This window comes from Scyliorhinus canicula, chromosome 2 (assembly GCF_902713615.1).
Source record: "Scyliorhinus canicula chromosome 2, sScyCan1.1, whole genome shotgun sequence".
In the NCBI taxonomy this organism is placed as follows: domain Eukaryota; kingdom Metazoa; phylum Chordata; class Chondrichthyes; order Carcharhiniformes; family Scyliorhinidae; genus Scyliorhinus; species Scyliorhinus canicula.
In genome coordinates, this window is record NC_052147.1 from 384,622 (window position 1) to 397,596 (window position 12,975).

Consider the following 12,975-nt stretch of genomic DNA (forward strand, 5'->3'; position numbering starts at 1 on the left):
AATCTGGCATGCAGCCTATCCAGGCTTGGAGACTTATCGGCCTGAAATGCTGCCATCCTTTTTAGCACCTTTTCTTTATCTATCACTATACTGCTCAGTTACTCTACATCCACATTTTCAACTGGGCCATTGTCGCTATCTTCTAATTTGGTAAAGGCAGAAGCAAAGTACTCATTTAGTACCACGACCATAGCCTCCACCTCAGTGAGCATACATAGATACATATACGCAGAAGCTGAGAGCAGGAGGAAGCCTTTTGGCCCTTCCAGCCTGCTCCGCCATTCATCACGATCATGGCTGATCATCCAACTCAATAGCCTAATCCTGATCCTATTCTCCCCAAGTGCTATATCCAGCCGCCTCTTGAATATATTCTAAGTTTTAGCATCAACTACTTCCTGTGGCAATGAATTCCACAGGCTCACCACTCTTGGTGTGAAGAAATGTCTCCTTATCTCTGTCCAAAGGGATAAGCAGTTTACCCTACTTGTCCCTTGTGGGCCTCACTTGATCCTTCACTAATCCTTTACCATTAATATGTTTGAAGAACATCCTGCTTTTTGTTTTAACACAGCCTGCAATCCTTTCCTCAAGCTTCCTCTTCACCTTCCTTATTCCAGCCTTTGCCTCTCTCCTGCATTTGAGATACTCTTCCTGATTTCTATTGCTATAATTATTCCGGCATGCATCATATGCCTCTTTTTTTTCTTCCTTATTTTATCATCAATATCTTTACACTAGCTTTGGATACCCTATTCAAAGCTAGGGTATCCAAGCTTTTATTTTTCATGGGTACGTACCTAGCTTGCACCCTATTCGTGTCTCCTTTGAAAGTTTCCCATTTTTCATCCACTGTTTTATCCACCAAAATGCGTTTCCAATCAACCTGCTCCAGTTCAACATTTGCCCTTTTCCATTCTGAGATCTTAATCTTTGACTGATTTTTATCCTGTTCCAATTTAATATTGAATCGTATTATATTGTGATCGCTACTTCCCAACGGCTCCCCCACTCTGGCATTCTCCACCTGTCCTGCCTCATTTCCTAGGACCAGATCCAGCATAGCTTGCTCCCTGGTAAGACTGGAAATGTACTGTTCCAGAAAGTTCTGCACACACTGCAGGAGTTCCTCCCCTTCCGTGCCCCACACTCTACCCATTTCCCAGTCTATTAGGGTAATTGAAATCTCTAACTATCACAACCCTACTTGCCCTGCAGGTTTCCATAATCTGCCTACAAATGCTGTCTTCCACTTCCTCCCCACTGTTTTGAGGTCAATAGTAAATACCAAACAAGGTCACCACTCCCTTCCTGTTTCTCACCACCAATCATATAGATTCTAATTCAGCAACTGCATCTCATTCAAGAGCTCTGATTCTATCTCTGAGCAAGACTGCTCCACCTCCTCCCTTTTTACCCACCCTGTTCCGACTATAAACCGTTTAACCCGGGATGTTAAGTATCCAGCCCTGTTCTGGCTTCAGCCACATTTCTGTCGTTGCAATGTCATATCTCGCAGAGTAATTTCTGTTTCCAGTTCCCCAGTTTTGTTCACTGTAGTCCGTGCAACTTGATTGACTTTTTCAACGAGCTCCAGGTGTGTAGATGAGGGAAACGCATTTGACATTAGCAATGCTTGGACTTTAGCAAGACTTTTGATAAGGTCCCACAAGGGAGACTGATAGTGAACGTAAGAGCCCTGAGATCCAAGGAAATGTGGCAAATTCGATCCAAAATAGGCTGAGTGGCAGGAAGCAGAAGGTGATGGTCGAGGGGTGTTTTTCTGACTGTTAGCCTGTGTTCAGTGGGGTCCCACAGGGTTCAGTGTTGGGGCCCTTGCTGTTTGTGGTTTATATGAATGATACATGAATGTAGGAGGGCTGATTAGTAAGTTTGTGGATGATACAGAAATTGGTGGGGAGGTAAATAGTGAGGATAGCTTTTGATTACAGGAGGATATTGACGGGCTGGTCAGATGGGCTGATCAATGGCAAATGGAATTCAATCTGGATAAGTGTGAGGTGATGCACTTGGGCAGGACAAACAAGGCGAAGGAATACAGGATAAACAGCAGGACCCTGGGAAGCACCGAGGGTCAGAGGGACCTTGATGTGCATGTACACCCGTCCCTTAAGGTAGCAGAGATGGTAGATACAGTAGTTAGGAAGGAATATAGTATATTTGTCTTTATTCGCCAAAGTATAGAGTTTAAGAGCAGGGAGGTTATGCTGGAACTGTATAAAACATTGGTTAGGCCACAACCAGAGTATTGCGTACAGTTCTGGAATCCACATTGCCGAGTGATGTGATAGCACTGGGAAAGGGTGCAGAGGAGATTTACCAGGATGTTGCCTGGGCCGGAGAGTTTTCGTTATGAAGAGAGGTTGGATAGACTGAGGTTGTTTTCCTTGGAGCAGAGGAGACTGAGGGAGGACATGATTGAGATGTATAAAATTATGAGGGGCAGAGATAGAGTAGACAGGAAGCAATTTATCTCCTTGGTGGAGGGATTAATGACCAAGGGGAACAGATTTAAGGTGAGGGGCAGGAGGTTTAGAGGGGATGAGAGGAAAAACCTTTTCACCCAGAGGGTGGTGGGAGTCTGGAACTCGCTGCCTGAAAGGGGGTTGGAGGCAGAGACCCTCAGAACATTAAGAAGTATTTAGATGTGAACTTGCAATCCCAGGGCAGACACGGCTCTGGGCCAAGTGCTGGAAAATGGGATTAGAATAGTTAGGTGGTTGTTTTTGACACGATGGACTGAAGGGCCTTTTCTGTGCTGCATGACTCAACTCTTATCTCTGGCTCTATTTCATTCCTGAGAAGCTTTGCTATAAAATAGCTGATTTGTCAAATTGCAGGTTGCCAAGCATGCTCATGACTATGTCTCCGTCTGAAAGTTTAGTGGCCAGGGTTTTACTGGCTTTTTCACCCTACGGGTATGTTGTTCTGGGCTTTAACAGCAGCTCTCTCTTGTTACAGACATTGCTTATGGATCAGTAATTACAGTAAAGAACGTGCGGACTGCAGGTGGGTACCTGCACTCCCACTGGCATCTATATCCTGAAGGTGTTGGCACACGACAGCAGCAGGTTTGTGTGACTGGTACAGCAATCATGTGAGAGTTCCAGGTGCCGAACATGTGAGAGTTTTGTCACTTTCTACTCTTCTGTTTTTTAGGTGACGGCCTATTTACACAAGGATAACAACAACCTTTGGATTGTCAGAAAACCTGATCAGACCGTGGGTCGGTGCTGTTCAATTTTGATTCTTAGGCATTTCAACCTTTCCCTTGATTTATACCTCTTTACTAAATTTTTATGGATAATCAAGGAATATTGGAATGTTGAACCATGAGGAGAACTGTTTGACCATGTCTTGAAAGGCCTCTTGCTAAACCCTCATTGGCACTTGGATCTAATTGAGGAAAAAGTGTCCTTTGGATTCTTGACACAACATTGAATTATACATTTAGTGTCCACTACGGCTGGTTTAGCTCAGTGGGCTAGACAGCTGGTTTGTAATGCAGAACAAGGCCAGCAGCGCGGGTTCAATTCCCGTACCAGCTTTCTCGAACAGGCGCCGGAATGTGGCGACTAGGGGCTTTTCACAGTAACTTCATACTTGTGACAATGAAAGATTATTATTATTATTATTATTCTTGTGTCAACAATTGAGACTGATGCCTCTTGCGCATAATATTACAAATGTGAGGCATTTAAAATGGTTGTATTTTAAAATAGAACATTCTGATAGTGAGATCATTCTAAATTCTGTCTGAAGACAAGCCCATCTGATTTGGTTGTCATGGGGAAGAGACCCAGGCTGAAAGCTAGGAAATTAATTAAAAGTTTCAAACCTTGACGCAAAAGAAGGGGAGCTGGTGTTGGTGGACACACATAGAGTCGGAAAGACCCAAAGAGGGACACAAACAGTTACTGCACAAAGCAGAAGAAAATAATGTTTTACATTAGCTACTATACTAACGTGCTCCATGTTGATGTGTTTGAAAGCTGAAGCTGTTGATTAACATTAGCATATGAATACCTTTTGTCTAAGATGAGCGTGGGGTCAGATGTGATGCCTGGATCTGCTATGTCTATCTTGTGGGGACCATGAATTGGATTCAATTTGGGTTGGTTTTTGGAGCAGGCAAGGAGCTAGATTGAGGATTTGCCCCTGTCCACACTGAGCTCTGGCTTTTGTAACTGATAAAAACATTAACTTTGTAACTCTGATTTAAAAAAACATTAGCATAGGAAGAAGCATTTAAAACTGTAGGTTCTTTTGAGCGAGAGCACATCATTTGATTAATTTTCCCCTCTGACGCTTTTCACAGACACAGGTGACACTACCCAGTATATTCGACATGGCAATGTCTTCAGACTTGAGCACAAAGAGTAAGTCTTGCAAATGGATTCATCTTCAGTTTTTCAGTTGAATAAAAATTAGGTTCCTTCTGCAGGCTCACTTTCCTGTTTTTTGATTGCTAGAACGTCCCGGAATATGCACAGTCACCAGCATGAGGCACCACTAACAAAGAAGCACTTCCAGGTCACAGGATATGGAATAGTAAGCAATGCTCAAGGACTTTTGATTGGATTGAGGGAGAGTTATTTTTGCACAAATCTCAGTGCTTTTAAAAGGAAACACCAGGGCAGTTGGGAGTCTGTCACCGACAATGTGTCCACCTGGGGCCAAGATATTGTGATGGCTGAACAACAAGAGCTCTAAAAGATATAAGACTAAGAGATAGAAGTATATTGTACAGAGATCATTTGTGGTTTTACTGTTTGAACAATTTTTAAGAGGAGGCATAACTATCTTGCCAAATATAATTTATACACAATGAATTTGTGTCATGTTCTCACTGAAAATAGTGTTGAGTGCTGCTTTTAGGATTCAAAAGAGAACTGGATAATATAGGCATATCACGCTGTCTTGTCTTGTCCACAACAGTGGAACCAGAAGGGGGAAAAAAAATCAAAACTAATCTGGGAAAGTAATGTTTCCATGAGCAATTTGCCAATCGAAGAAGACAGTGGCAGCAATTAACATTGATTGATTGGTTTAAATACAAATTAGATTTCTTTCAAAAAAATAACATTTTGAGATAGAAATTGAGTAATTAGAGACACAAGGCGAAATTCTCCCATCGGGAGACTAAGTGCCGACGCCGGAGTGAAAACCGGAGTGTTTCACTCCGGCGTCGGAGACCGCTCCTCGTCCCCAATTCTCCCACCCCTGGGCGTGTTAGTTACGCGGCCGACAGCGTGTACATGACGTCACCCGCGCATGCGCAGGTTGGCTGGCGCCAACCCACGCATGCGCGGTTGCTGTCCTCCCCACGGGTGCCCCGCAAGACATGGAGGATTGATCTTGCGGGGCGGCGGAGGAAAAGAGTGCGTCCTTTAGAGACGCCGGCCCGCCGATTGGTGGGCACCGATCGCAGGCCAGACCCCTACTGAGCGCCCCCCCCCCCCCCCCCACCACACACACACACACACACATACACAGGCCGCACACGCAGCGTTCGCGCGCTGTTCACGCCGGCAGCGAACAGGCCGCTCGGTCCATCCGGGCCGGAGAATCGTCGCTCACCCATTAGAAACGGCGAGCGGCAATTCTCCGAGCGGCCTGTCGTAAAACGGGGCCTGCCGTTTTGGGGGGGTGGGAGAATCGCGTGCGGGTGCCAGGGCGGCGTGGCGGGAATTGCCCAGCACTCCCGCGATTCTTACACCCGGGGTGGGGGTCGGAGAATTGCGCCCACAGTGTGTGGTGAGCAAAGTGTGCCTGGGAAGAGTAAATTATTTCACATCCATAGTTCCCAAAACTCTCCACCACTGCAGATTTCCTCACCTTATGTTTGGGTCAGTTGACACATTGATAGAGATTGATTGCTGTGATTTGACAATAACTTCATCATCATTGTATCGTTACTATCGGATTGTAAAAAGCAAACTAGCTGGACCTTGGGTCCAATATAGAACATAGAACAACATAGAACATTACAGCGCAGTACGAGCCCTTCGGCCCTCGATGTTGCGCCGACCTGTGAAACCATCTGAAGCCTATCTGACCTACACTATTCCATTTTCATCCATATGTCTATCCAGTGACCACTTAAATGCCCTTAAAGTTGGCGAGTCTACTACTGTTGCAGGCAGGGCGTTCAACACCCCTACTACTCTCTGAGTAAAGAAACTGCCTCTGACATCTGTCCTATATCTACCACCCCTCAATTTAAAGCTATGTCTCCTCGTGTTGGTCATCACCATCCGAGGAAAACGACTCTCACTGTCCACCCTATCTAACCCTCTGACTATCTTATATGTCTCTATTAAGTCACCTCTCAGCCTTCTCCTCTCTAACGAAAACAACCTCAAGTCCCTGAGCCTTTCCTCGTAAGACCTTCCCTCCATACCAGGCAACATAAGAACATAAGAACTAGGAGCAGGAGTAGGCCATCTGGCCCCTCGAGCCTGCTCCGCCATTCAATTAGATCATGGCTGATCTTTTGTGGACTCAGCTCCACTTTCCGGCCCGAACACCATAACCCTTAATCCCTTTATTCTTCAAAAAACTATCTATCTTTACCTTAAAAACATGTAATGAAGGAGCCTCAACTGCTTCACTGGGCAAGGAATTCCATAGATTCACAACCCTTTGGGTGAAGAAGTTCCTCCTAAACTCAGTCCTAAATCTACTTCCCCTTATTTTGAGGCTATGCCCCCTAGTTCTGCTGTCACCCGCCAGTGGAAACAACCTGCCCGCATCTATCCTATCTATTCCCTTCATAATTTTAAATGTTTCTATAAGATCCCCCCTCATCCTTCTAAATTCCAACGAGTACAGTCCCAGTCTACTCAACCTCTCCTCATAATCCAACCCCTTCAGCTCTGGGATTAACCTAGTGAATCTCCTCTGCACACCCTCCAGTGCCAGTACGTCCTTTCTCAAGTAAGGAGACCAATGTCATCCCTTACTATTGCCCGGATGTCATCCTTAAATAACAGAGCAACAACACCTCCCTTACCATCCACTCTGCCCTTCCGAATAGTTTGATACCCTCGGATATTTAACTCCCAGTCGTGACCATCCTTTAACCATGTTTCAGTAATGGCCACTAAATCATAGTCATTTACGATGATTTGTGCCACCAACTCATTTACTTTATTCCGAATACTACGAGCATTCAGGTAAAGTACACTTATGTTGGTTTTTTTACCTCTGTTTTGAATCTTAACATCTCCAGTTTTATTCCTTTTGTTATTACTGGGCCTATTCACTGTGCTCCCCTCAGTCACTGTACCTTGTACTGTCGCCCTTATGGATTTCTGACTATGTCTTCTCTGCCTTGCACTTTTCCCCTTACTTCCTTTTGTTTCTGTCCCTGTTTTACTACCTTCCAACTTCCAGCATTGGTTCCCATCCCCCTGCCACATTAGTTTAACCCCTCCCCAACAGCTCTAGAAAACACCCCCCCTAGGACATCGGTTCCAGTCCTGCCCAAGTGCAGACCGTCCGGTTTGTACTGGTCCCACCTCCCCCAGAACCGGTCCTAATGCCCCAGGAATTTGAATCCCTCCCTCTTGCACCATCTCTCGAGCCACGCATTCATCCTATCTATCCTGACATTCCTACTCTGACTAGCTCGTGGCACTGGTAGCAATCCTGAGATTACTACCTTTGAGGTCCTACTTTTTAGTTTAACTCCTAACTCCCTGAATTCCGCTTGTAGGACCTCATCCCGTTTTTTACCTATATCGTTGGTGCCTATGTGCACCACGACAGCTGGCTGTTCACCCTCCCCCCCCAGAATGTCCTGCAGCCGCTCCGAGACATCCTTGACCCTTGCACTAGGGAGGCAACATACCATCCTGGAGTCTTGATTGCGTCCTCAGAACCGCCTGTCTATTCCCCTTACGATCGAGTCCCCTATCACTATAGCCCTGCCATTTTTCTTCCTGCCCTGCTGTGCAGCAGAGCCAGCCACGGTGCCATGAACCTGGCTGCTGCTGCCTTCCCCTGGTGAGCCATCTTCCTCAACAGTATCCAAAGCGGTATATCTGTTTTGCAGGGAGATGACCGCAGGGGACACCTGCACTGCCTTCCTACTCTTGCTCTTTCTTTTGGTCACCCATTTTCTATCTCCCTCAGTAACCTTCACCTGCGGTGTGACCAACTCGCTAAACGTGCTATCCACGACCTCCTCAGCATCGCGGATGCTCCAAAGTGAGTCCATCCGCAGCTCCAGAGCCGTCAAGCGGTCTAACAAGAGCTGCAACTGAACACACTTCTTGCACGTGAAGGAGCCAGGGACAGTGGACGTGTCCCTGAGCTCCCACATCGCACACGAGGAGCATGACACGGGTCTGGGATCTCCTGCCATGTCTTAAACCCTTGGTAAACTTAAACAACTAGAATCTCAAAATAAAAATAAATAAATTAGACAATGAAAAGAAAAAGAGAGACTACTTACCAGTCACTTACCAGGGTTAAAAAGCACCTCCTCACACTCTGCACCGAATTACCTCACTGCACCAAATTACCAAGTTTCAATCCCCACTCTGTATGAGTCTAGCTCCGGATGAATCTCCTGGAAAGTGCTCGCTTACTGCGTGCGCTCTCTGTCTGTCTTTTATACAGACCTCCGCTAACCGATGACTCAAAAAAAACCTTAACTTCAAAGAGAATAATACAATGTGCCCCTCAACAGGCCTCAACAGGCCTCAGGTGATTGACAGATAACTGCCTCTCAGCAATTAGGGTAGGGGCAGCTTCAACCAATCAGACACTAAGCTACACACTGCACTTTTAACTGAAAAACAGCAGAATTAGTTTTTCCACTTACCTTTGCTGATTTACCTCACTGCACCAAATTACCAAGTTTCAATCCCCACTCTGTATGAGTAAATCTCCTCTGAACCCGTTCCAAAGCTTCCACATCCTTCCTATAATGTGGTGACCAGAACTGCACGCAGTACTCCAGGAGGGGCCGCACCAGAGTTATGTACAGCTGCAGCATGACCTTGTGGCTCCGAAACTCAATCCCCCTACTGATAAAGGCTAGCACACCATATGCCTTCTTAACAGCCCTATTAATCTGGGTGGCAACTTTCAGGGATTGATGTACCTGGATGCCGAGATCTCTCTGTTCATCTACACTACCAAGAATCTTGCCATTAGCCCAGTACTCTGCATTCCTGTTACTCCTTCCAAAGTGAACCACCTCACACTTTTCCGCATTAAACTCCATCTGCCACCTCTCAGCGCAGCTCTGCAGCTTATCTATGTCCCTCTGTATCCTATAACATCCTTCAGCACTATCCACAACTCCACCGACCTTCGTGTCATCTGCAAATTTACTAACCCATCCTTCTACACCCTCTTCCAGGTCATTTATAAAAATGACAAACAGCAGTGGCCCCAAAACAGATCCTTGCGATACACCACTAGAAACTGAACTCCAGGATGAACATTTGCCATCAACCACCACCCTCTGTCTTCTTTCAGCTAGCTAATTACTGATCCAAACCGCTAAATCACCTTCAATCCCATACTTCCTAATTTCTGCAATAGCCTACCGTGGGGAACCTTATCAAACGCCTTACTGAAATCCATATACACCACATCAACCACTTTACCCTCATCCACCTGTTTGGTCACCTTCTCAAAAAACTCAATAAGGTTTGTGAGGCGTGACCTACCCTTCACAAAACTGTGTTGACTATCGCTAATCAACTTGTTCTTTTCAAGATGATTATAAACCCTATCTCTTATAACCTTTTCCAACATTTTACCCACAACCGAAGTAAGGCTCACAGGTCTATAATTACCAGGGTTGTCTCTACTCCCCTTCTTGAACAAGGGGACAACATTTGCTATCCTCCAGTCTTCCGGCACTATTCCTGTCGACAAAGACGACATAAAGATCAAGGACAAAGGCTCTGCAATCTCCTCCCTGGCTTCCCAGAGAATCCTAGGATAAATCCCATCTGGCCCAGGGGACTTATCTATTTTGACATTTTCCAAAATTGCTAACACCTCCTCCTTTTGAACCTCAATTCCATCTAGCCTGGTCGACTGAACCTGAGTATTCTCCTCGACAACAATGGGCGAAATTCTCCGACTCCCACGACGGGTCGGAGAATAGCGGGAGGGCCTTCCCGACATTTTTCCCGCCCTCCCGCTATTCTCCCCCACCCCCCGCCCAACTCCCGACCCGAATCGCTGCCGCCGTTTTTTTACGGCCGGCAGCGATTCACAGCTGTTCGATGGGCCGAAGTCCCAGCCCTTTACGCCGTTTTTACGAACAGCAAACACACCTGGTCTGGCCGTTCGTAAAAACGGCGTCACAAACTCGCTTTTCATAACCATGGCACCGATTGGCACGGCAGTACCACGGCCGTGCCAAGGGTGCCATTGGCCCGCGATCGGTGGGCACCGATCGCGGGCAGCGGGCCCGATGCCCGCGCACTCTTTCTCCTTCCGCCGCCCCGCAGTATCCATTCGCGGGGCGGCTGAGGGGCAACCTGGCCCGCACATGCGCGGGTTTCGCGCAAATACGCGATGACGTCATCCGCGCATGCGCGGGTTGGAGTCTTCCAATCCGCGCATGCGCGGCTGACGTTATATGACGCGTCAGCCGGCGCTAACTCCGGCAAGCGGGCTTAACGATATTCGTTAAGCCCGTCATGCCGGAGCCTACGGCGTCGGGCTGCTAGCCCCGACCGGGGACCAGAATCGGTTCCCGGTCGGGAAGGGGCGCGCTGGCGTCAAACCCGCCCGGGTTTGACGTCAGCTTTACGATTTCTCCCGTTTTGGGAGAATCGCGCCCATTGTCTTTCTCCAGTGTAAACACTGACGAAAAATATCCATTTAACGCTTCCCCTATCTCCTCTGATTCCACACACAACTTTCCACTACTATCCTTGATTGGCCCTAATCTTACTCTAGTCATTCTTTTGTTCTATATACCTATAGAAAGCCTTAGGGTTTTCCTTGATCCTATCCACCAACGACTTTTCGTGTCCTCTCCTCGCTCTTCTTAACTCTCCCTTTAGGTCCTTCCTGGCTAACTTGTAACTCTCAAGTGCCCTAACTCAGCCTTCATGTCTCATCCTAACATAAGCCTTCTTCTTCCTCTTGACAAGTGCTTCAACTTCCTTAATAAACCACGGTTCCCTTGCTCGACAACTTCCTCCCTGCCTGACAGGTACATACTTATCAAGGACACGCAGTAGCTGTTCCTTGAAAAAGTTCCACATTTCGATTGTACCCATCCCCTGCAGTTTCCTTCCCCATCCTATACATCCTAAATCTTATCGAATAGCATCATAATTGTCTTTCCCCCAGCTATAATTCTTGCCTTGCGGTATATACCTATCCCTGCCCATTGCTAAAGTAAACATAACCGAGTTGTGATCACTATCACCAAAGTGCTCACCTACATCTAAATCTAACACCTGGCCGGGTTCATTACCCAGTACCAAATCCAATGTGGCCTCACCCCTTGTTGGCCTGTCTACATACTGTGTCAGAAAACCCTCCTGCACACACTGCACAAAAACTGACCCATCTATAGTACTCGAACTATAGTATTTCCAGTCAATATTTGGAAAGTTAAAGTCCCCCATAACAACTACCCTGTTACTCTCGCTCCTGTTGAGAATCATCTTTGCAATCCTTTCCTCTACATCTCTGGAACTATTCGGAGGTCTATAGACAACTCCCAACAGGGTGACCTCTCCTCTCCTGTTCCTAACCTCGGCCCATACTACCTCAGTAGACGAGTCCTCAAACGTCCTTTCTACCGCCGTAATACTTTCCTTGATTAACAATGCCACCCCCCCCCCCCCCCCTCTTTTACCATCTTCTCTGTTCTTACAGAAACATCTAAATCCTGGAACCTGCAACAACCATTCCTGTCCCTGCTCTACCCATGTCTCTGAAATCGCCACAACATCGAGATCCCAGGTACCAACCCATGCTGCAAGCTCACCCACCTTATTCCGGATGCTCTTGGCGTTGAAGTAGACACACATCAAACCAGCGTCTTGCTTGCCGGTGCCCTCTTTCGAACTTTTAACCCTATCCCTGACCTCACTACTCTCAACATCCTGTACACTGGGACTACAATTTAGGTTCCCATCCCCCTGCTGAATTGGTTTAAACCCCCCCAACTTAGTTGTGTACAGGGATAAGAATTGCTCTGGTGGAGATAGGTTCTGCTTCTGATAATTGAAGTTTGCTTCTGTTTATTTACAGAATGGAACTGGTGATTCAAATGATTTCTGGAGAATTGAGGTGGTTGGTGGACAGAATGGGGATCTGATTAAAGTTCTAAGAAGTAAAGTTCGATTAATCCACGTGGCAACTGGGTGTGTCCTGTGTTCTTCTGGGAAAACTCTGCCCAAGTGGTGAGTATTGTTGGCGTATTCAAGTACTTGTTCTGTGAGCTATTAGCTTTTGATCAAGAATGTTACGTCCAATATTTTGTGTAAATTTTTGTAGTCTGCTTGATTTGTATGATTATTTTCTAATTTATCACATCTTGCACTGTTTCTGATTTACAGAGGGTTGTGCTGACCAATGCAATCATATGAATTCCTGCATTGCCATTCCTTTTAAAAATGTGGATTATATTATTATAAACCTCTGTCAGTTTAGTCTTTCACTATGAAGAAAATATTTAGATTTGTCTTTCTCAAGTACCAAGTGGGTGCCCTGGTATTTTATTTTCCCCAAGTTGAATTACTGCATTAACTTTGCCCACTCACTTTATCTGTCCACGTCCCGCTTGTGACTTTATCCTCCTGTGCCTCCTAACTTAGCGCAGAACTTTGGAAGTGTACATTATAACCATAGTGGACACTATTTTTATGCTTTTTGCTGCACATCCATGATTGGGAGTCTGAATTTAAGTAGTACATCTTTGTCATATTGTCTCTGAAACCCACTCAATTTCATGAG

The 12,975-nt window shown here is 46.2% G+C and overlaps 1 protein-coding gene across 5 annotated transcripts in view; it reads left to right on the forward strand.

Moving 5' to 3' along the window:
• pomt2 (protein-O-mannosyltransferase 2) overlaps positions 1–12,975 on the forward strand; it is a 142,154-nt gene that overhangs the window by 90,197 nt on the left and 38,982 nt on the right. For all 5 annotated transcript variants that reach the window (XM_038821607.1, XM_038821568.1, XM_038821598.1 and 2 more), the window contains exons 9-13: positions 2,983–3,092; positions 3,181–3,247; positions 4,340–4,400; positions 4,494–4,572; positions 12,271–12,422. In XM_038821607.1, coding sequence (XP_038677535.1) covers positions 2,983–3,092; positions 3,181–3,247; positions 4,340–4,400; positions 4,494–4,572; positions 12,271–12,422 — 469 coding nt within the window. The remainder of the gene's footprint in view (positions 1–2,982; positions 3,093–3,180; positions 3,248–4,339; positions 4,401–4,493; positions 4,573–12,270; positions 12,423–12,975) is intronic.